At 45.3% G+C, this 8,152-nt stretch overlaps 1 protein-coding gene across 1 annotated transcript in view; it reads right to left on the bottom strand.

Moving 5' to 3' along the window:
• ANKK1 (ankyrin repeat and kinase domain containing 1) overlaps positions 1-6,643 on the bottom strand; it is a 17,728-nt gene extending 11,085 nt beyond the window's left edge. The window contains exon 1 of the mRNA XM_006833832.1: positions 6,462-6,643. Within this exon, the coding sequence (XP_006833895.1) occupies positions 6,462-6,643 (182 nt within the window). The remainder of the gene's footprint in view (positions 1-6,461) is intronic.
• Positions 6,644-8,152: the final 1,509 nt, after the last annotated feature.

The following is an 8,152-nucleotide window of genomic DNA, read 5'->3' as shown; positions in this document are numbered from 1 at the left end:
TTTGCATATAAAGTTTGTAATTGTTTTTCCAATCTCTTTGAAGAATATCATTGGAATCTGGATTGGGATTGCATTATATTCCATTAATATTTTAGGATACTCTTTTACAATACATTTTCAAGGAATCTCCCTCTTTAGCTCCATTCTCTGCCTCTCTCCCTTTTCTCTTCCGGTTGCATAGTATGTGCTGTTTTGTAATCCGATTACTCCCCCCACCCCCATTAATGTAGCACACGCACTTCCTCGCATTCTATTCTCCTAAAGTGTGGTCTTTAATGACTGCATGGTATTCTGTTCTCTGGAAGATCTATAATTATTCATCTTTGTACTACTGACAACACATTGCCACAATACATCTTTGTTGAATTGAACAGAAGTCAAGACTTAAGAGAAGACTTTAGGAAAGTGGCCTTCATAAACTCTTGTTCATTGCACTGCAGGTGTTCATGGAACAGTAAATATGCAAATTGTTATAGATTATTTGGTGATTGTGGGGATGAGGATTAAGGAGAAATACCATTTTTAAAAGCACACTATTTGCAAGACTGTGTTGGCAGTACAGCCAGAGGCTGCTTGAAATGAACTTGGGTGGGGATGGCTCCCAGGGAAGCCAGCCTGAGGCAGCTCTGAAAGACAGACAAACCCTTCAGCCCCCATCCCCTACATCTGGACAGATAGGCCCATCCAGGCTTCTTGTGCTCTATGCCTCTACTGCCCCCAAGAGCACCCATTCACCTCGGTGATAGCTTTGATCCATCTCTTCTTGTCCTCTTGAGTTCACAGAGATCAAGTGGGAAAGCATGGTATCTGGGATCCGACACCCCCTGATTTTAAATCCGTTTCACCACTTGTTATCTGTATGACCTTTCACAAGTAAACTCTCTGGAGCTCAGTTACTTAGCTGTAAAATGGGAATCATAACAACTACCTGACACAATCCCTTTCTTCACACCCAGACCTCTTAAAACCATTTGTTACACCTGCTGCCTCTCTTTTCCTGCCTCTCCCTCCTTTTGTCTGGTTCTGGCCTCACTGAACAGCTCTTGCTGACACCACCAATGCCATCCCTGTTGCTATAGCCAATGAACGTTTTTCAGTTCTCCATTCGCTCTTCTTTTCATTCTTATTTTTTAATGTAGTCAATACGTATCTGAAACAGATCATTTGCCATATGAAATTATTCACATGCACAGTTCAGTGACAGTTATGTGCTGTTGATTTCTGTTGAGCCATCTCTGACTCATGGTGACCCCTTGTGTATCAGAGTAGAATTTGTTATGCCCAGAATTCGGGGTCCCCAAAGACCACCAAGGAGCCAACACCGATGCAAGTGCACAAGGGTTGTTAATTCAGGCTCGAGCTTGGACTCCACCTGCATCCGATGCAGCAGATTAGGGATAGAGCCCCGAACCCTTTGTCTGCGGGGTTTTTTATAGATTTTTCAAACAAGCTTGGGTTTCTCAGCTTTACAATTTTTGGATTGGTTAACAACTGGCAAACTATGAGATGTTACAGTTTAATTGGTCAGGACTGGTGGTCTTTGTTCTTAGGCTAGGGCAAAGGAAAACATCTGGCATCTGGCCTTGAGCTGCCTGGCTATTTGTACATATATCATTTTCTTGGAGCTAGAGGACGTGCTAAAGCTTATATACAAAATGGATTCTTCTCTTTGGTCCTACAAACTCTGCTCCATATGGTTTTAAGGCTTGTCTTCTGAGGGGCCTCTGGGTAGGTTCCAACCATCAATCTGTCAGCTGTTAGTTGATCATTTAACCATCTGCATCATCCGGAAACTCTGCTGTTCAAACATTAATATTATCGGTGCTCAAATTTTCCCATCACCTTTGGATAAAGTGGGTTTACTTTCTTCCTCAGCAGCATGGGGCATTGTTGATGTCTCCCTCTTTTTTGCTTGAAATACTTTTACCTCAGCTATGTGTCAACATGCTCCTGGATTTCTCCCTCTGTTTCAGGCCACTTTCTTTATGTTTCCTTTACAGATTCAGTTCACTGGCCTTAGTTCCAGGCTTTCTTCTTGCATCTTCTCACTCTATACTCTTCTAGTAATCTCTAATACTTAACATGCCTAAAGGTAAATTCTTGATTTTCGCCCTAAAGCCAGTTCCTCTCGCAGTCCATTTTAATCTCAGTGAAGGAGTCTTCATTCTCCCAGTTCTCAGTCCTTGGTGATTCCTCTCTTGCTCTCAATTTGTATAACCACTTCCTCCGTAAACCCCGCTTGCTTTACCTCCAAAATACAGCACACATTTGCCAACGTCTCACCACCTCTACCTTTTGTGTCTTGGTCTCAACCTCTTAATTCATCTCTCTGCTTCTCCCCATTTCCCTCTACAATCTGTTCTGAACCCAGCAACCAGAGTGATACTTTTAAAATGCAAGTTGGATGATGTTACTTTTCTGCTCAGAACTTTCCAATGGCTCTCATTTCATTCAGACTAAAAGCGGGAGTCCTTATAAGGGTCTACAAAGTCCTACAGGATCTGCTCCCACTTCTGGACATTACTTGCTGGCCTCATCTTGTACTAATTACTCTTTCCCTCACTTCGCTTCGGACACACTGGTCTCTTAGTGTTCTTCCACCATCCCACCTCAGGTCGTTTGTACTTGCAGTTCCTTCTACCTAGAACACTTTTCACTAAGATAGCCACATGGCTTGCTTCTTCATTTATTTTGAATCTCTACTCAAACGGTACCTTGTTGTTATTGTTGCTAAGTGCCATTGAGTTGATTCTGACCCATAGCAACCCTGTATAGGTAGGTTTTTCCCAAGGAGCAGCTGATGAACTTGAACCTCCAACCTTGCGCTTCAGACAGACCTTGCAGTCCAGCACATTAACCCACAGACGATTTTATGTAAAAATAGCAATTCCCAACTCTGGATACACTTAACTTGGGTACTTCCTATCCTCCATACATAAGTATCCCACAAATTAATGATTCTAGCCCAAACCTTTTCTCTGAAGGAAAGATCAAGTGAACCCTTCTTAAGCATATAAATTAAGAAAATAACAAGGTTCTCTAGACAAAAATATTTATTTACTTGTTTATTCTTTGTTTTTCTCCATGAGATTATAAATTCCATTGAGGGTGGGGATTTTATTTTGTCCACAAAGTGCTTAGAATGAATGAATCTTCTCTTTGCCGAACTTCAATGACCACCTATAACAAATGACTCACATTTTTTGTTCTGAAGTCTGCTTAACAGCTGTTCTTGGGTATGAAAGGTTGGCGGTCAAGCTCACCAGCTGCTCCTCGGAAACCTTATACAGGGTTGCTATGGGTTGGAAACAACTCAATGGCACTTAACAACAACAACAACACACTCAACATGTGCAAAATTGAATTCATAATCTTCCTTTCTAAACCTGGGCCTTTTTTCTTGTTCCTTTTATTAATAATCACCACCATCAATTAACAAATATTTACAAAGTATCAATTATGTGCTAGGACTGGGGAGAGAGCAGTGAGCTAAACAGACAGACCCTGGCCACACAGAATTCACATCCTAGAGAACCATTTGTTCCCTGGGACAAGTTAACTTGGCTCCTTGTCCTCATTAATGCCCCATAGCCAGTCCAGCACCAAGTCCTAAATATTGTTTAATTGATTACCTTCCTTCCTCATCACTCTGGTTAGGTCCTTGTCACCTCTTGTCTGAACAATGACAATAGTCTCCTAACTGGACCAGCACTCACTCTCCCCTCACCAATCCATTCTCCACACTGTATATATGATTGTTCCCCCACCTCGTCCCCTTCCTCACTCCTGGTGTGGCACTGTAGGATCAGCACTGGACAATGAATCACAAGATTGCAGTTCAAACCCATCAGCCACTCCTTGGAAACCCTATACAAAGTTGCTATGTGTCAGAACTGACTCAACAGCACTTACAACAACAACAATAACCCCCTGGTTGGAAACCCTTCAGTGATGTTCCACTGCTCCCTCACTCTCTCAACTCTGGCCACAAAGGCCTATTTTCCATTCCTTGTACTTACCATGCCCTTCCTGACTTGGGTCTCTTCCTGGAAATCTTTCTCTTCTAGACCTACTTTTCCCGTGCTCATTCATCACACTTCAGTCTATCTTCTTCAGGGAAGGCTTTCCTCATCTCAGGTTTGACTTTTTTGTTATTTTAATGTGTCAAGTGGAGTCTCTGATAGTGCAAATAATTAACAACCTTTCTGCGTGAAGCTGTAGGATAAGCACTCGACTTCAAGGTCAGTTTGAACCACAAGGTTGGAGTTTCAAACTCACCAGTGGCTCATCGGAAACCCTATACAGAGTTGTTACAAGTTGGGGCCGACTCAAAGGCACTTAACAACAACAACAACAACTATTAATATAGCTCTAGTAGAACCAGACATCGCTTCTTTCCTGCCCTTCCCACAGTGGCAAAGTGATGTTTATGTGTAAGATTATTGATTACTACCCCGCCCCCAGGTTCCAGAAGAACAAGGCCATATCTATTGCATTCACTGTTATGTTCCATCGTTATGCCTGACACCTAGTTGTTGTTAATTGCCACCGAGTTGGCTCTGACTCATAGCAACCTTGTATAGGGTTTCCAAGGAGCGGCTGATGGGTTTGAACCACTGAATTTGTGGTTGAAACCAACCTTATAAGATTCAGTGCTTATCCTATAGCGCTAGCAATAAACACTTGTCAAATGAAGAGTTAGGAAGAGGTTCCACTGAAGCAATGTATGGAAAGCTTCTAGCACTGAAACAAACAACAACAACAATAAAAAACAGTTGCTGTGGAGCTGATCCTGACTCCTGGCAAACCCATGTGTGCCAGAGTAGAACTGTGCTCTGTAACTTTTCAATGGCAGATTTTTTGGATGTAGATCACCAGGTTTTCATTTGAAGGCACCTCCGAGTGGACTCTCCAGCTATTCAGTTCAGTATGGTGATCATTTGCACCATGTGACACATTAAACACCACAATAAATCAAGCCTGTTGCCTTAGAGTCAATTCCATATCATAGTGACCCAACAGAGCAGAGTAGAACTGTCCCGAAGGGTTATTGGACACATAAACCAAAAACCAAACCCACAGCCTTCAAGTCAATTTCAATTCATAGTGACCCTGTATAGGATTTCTGAGACTGCAAATCTTTACAGGAGCAAATAGCTCATCTTTCTCCTGCAGTGAAATTGGTCGGTTTGAACTGCAATCTTGAAGTTAGTAGTCCAGTGCTTATCCCACAGAACCACCAGGGCTCCTTGGCATCTATTGTTGTTGTGATGGTGTGCCATCAACTCAATTCTGACTCATAGAGACCATGCATAGGGTTTGTTGTTGTTGTTAAGTGCAGTCAAGTCGGTTCCAACCCATAGCAACCCTGTATAGGGTTTCTGAGAAGTGGATGGTGAGCTTGAACAGCTGACCTTGTGGTTCAAAGCGTCTTGCAGTCCAGAGCATTAACCCTATGAGAGTATAAATCTTTACAAGTGCAGAAAAGTCATCTTTCTTCCACAGAGCAGCTGGAGGATTCAAATTGCTGACCTTGAGGTTAGCAGTCTAACACATGACCCACTACACCACCAAGGCTCCTTTGACACTTTGCTGTTGATAAGTGCCCTTGAGTCGGCTCTGACTCATAGCGATTCTGTATAGGGTTTCTGAAGAGTGGCTGGTGAGTTTTAACAGCCAATCTTGCCGTTCAAACTGACCTTGCAGTCTAGTGTATTAACCCCTAGTGCCATACCAGGGCACCTCCTTTGACACACACAGGACAGAGGGCATTAATTATTGGTTACTTTTCTTACTCCTTTCCACCCAGACAATTTTCAGAAATTGGGGAGGAAAAGTATCAGGAGTTATATATAACAGTGTGGTCTTGTCATCTGTTTCCCTTTCTTCTTTATTTCAATGGTTGAAAATGAGCTGGACAAATCCTAGAATAATCTGACTCTTCTCCAGCGTGCATTCCTATGCCCCTGAGTCTACACTGGCTTGGGCAGCGTGAACACCAGAAAGTCATGGGAAGGGGGTACATGGTTCTCCAAAGATCACTGGGTGCATTTTTGGGCCCTGCCTGCCCTGTGAGTCTGGGATGTGTAGGAGAGTGGCAGGGGCGGTTCAGGCAATTCATCATCACCCTGACACACAAAAGGAAGAAGGTGGCTGGAAACAAGGAGGTAGGGGGAGTTTGGGAGGCCAGACAAAGCAAAGGCATCTTTGGAGGGCAACTGCTACTCACCTTTGACTTCCACTGATTCAACATACAAGTATTATGTGTCAACTGAAAATCAAGTATGGAAACAAAACAGATCTGTCCCCACTTGGGCAGTTCAGGCTACTAGGTAGTATTTAGAAACATCCAGGGGACAATCTCCAGCGCCAACCTCAGCCCGCCCCTCCCTCAGGAGAGCCCTGCTTGGCCTGTTTCTCCTCTGAAAGGAGGAGGCTAACCCGAGCGGGGCGATGGGTACCTGGCAGCGTCGGGCATGAGGCAGGGGGAGCACTTGATAGCGTACTCGGTCCGCCAGAGCTTGTGCCCAGCCTGGAACACCTGGCCAAAACCGCCGCTGGCCACTTGGCGCCAGTCGTCCTCGAAGTCGTCGCGGCAGAAGACAGTGAGGCTGCCCAGGCGCCGCTCCACGCCCGCGGCCATGGAGTCGGAGTGGCGGCCCTGCGCTCCCCCGCGCTGCGCTCTCCTGCGCTACGGCTGAAGCTGGGGTGACCTGAGCTACCTTCGCTTCCTGTTTCCCAGGTCCCTGGTGGGTGGGGATGGTGAGAAGAGTTGGGCCTGCCCTCCTTCCGACAGGGAAGGTGGGGGGAAACCTACACCTAAGCCCGGAGGCCCCAGGGAGAGATGGGGGAGGGAGCTGGGCCTGGGAAGAGAGGTTTGTCTCTTCACACCAACATACTTCCTAAGTCAGCCTTTGACTTGAGGGGTGGGGATGATACGAAGCAGGGGGCTGGCCACAGAGTTTGGACCCATTGTCTTTCAACCCAGTACTCATTGGAAATTGGTTTCTTTATTCATGCAACTCATATGAAATTATGTATGGCATATTTATGAGGGGTTCCAGACTGTACTAGGAGTCTGTTGTTGATTGTAGGAGCTAGAAGCCCCACCTCCTTTCAGAGAGGGTGGCGTTTCTAAAATTATAATAAGAGCTTTCTAGTCTAATCTATTGACCTGACTGGTTTAAAACTTCCTTTTCAGTGAAGTGGTTGGTTTTTTGTTTGTTTGATTTTCTTTTTGTCCTCACTTAGTATGTAATGAGGTTATGCTTAAAGATATCAGCTAGCCTTGGTGTGCTGGAAGTCACCAAGGAGGGGTCAGCAGAAGCAAAGAGGGGTGTGTGTTTAGATGACTTTCTGCAGGGAACTCCCCTTTCTGGTGTGCTCTCTCCACAAACCTCAGAGAGAGGTGGAGTCCTTGAAGGAAGCTCCAGGGAGCAGCTGGATGGTGGCCAGGGCCTCAATCTCAGGGTGGAGGGGCAGCCTGGACACAGAGGACCACAGAGTATTTTTGGGGATATCCAGGAATCTGGCCTGAGGACTCCCCACAGAGACTTAGGGAGGAGGGAGAATGTACCTAGAGGCAAGCTTGGCAACCAGACAGTCAGGAAGCTGTCTTGGTGGGGAAGGTTAGCCAGTATGGAAGAGGTCTCCCAGAGAAGTTGGCAGCATCTCAGGCTTGGACTTCCCTTTCTTTTTCAGAACTCCCTGCTTCCTTCTTCCTTCTGTCTTTAACTGCAAGTAGTGCCTTAGTCCTTGTCCTGGAAAGTCAATGAGAAGGGAAAAAGACTTCACTGGATTTGGAGTTCCTTGTGGTCCTTAGCCCATGGAGTGTGTGGAGTGACTCTCTTCCATATTAGAGGAGCACAGATCTAGGCAGACTATGTTGTTGTTATTAAGTGCCGTCGAGTCAGTTCCGACCCATAGCGACCCTGAACAGGATTTCCGAGGCTGTAAATCTTTACGGGAGCAGAAAGCTTCATCTTTCTCCCATGGAGCAGCTGGTAGTTTCGAACTGCTTACTTTGCGGTTCGCAGCCTGATTCGTAACCACTACACCAAGCACTTATAAATGGGCCTCCCCAGGGATGTTCAGGTGCAGGTGGGGCTAGGAGAACTGCTGCAGATCAGGACAGGAGAGGTTACCTCTCACC

The sequence above is a fragment of the Chrysochloris asiatica genome, unplaced genomic scaffold (assembly GCF_000296735.1).
Source record: "Chrysochloris asiatica unplaced genomic scaffold, ChrAsi1.0 scaffold00008, whole genome shotgun sequence".
Taxonomy (NCBI): Eukaryota; Metazoa; Chordata; class Mammalia; order Afrosoricida; family Chrysochloridae; genus Chrysochloris; species Chrysochloris asiatica.
Note: the sequence above shows the minus strand (reverse complement) of the source record. Positions and strands in the feature narration are given on the sequence as shown.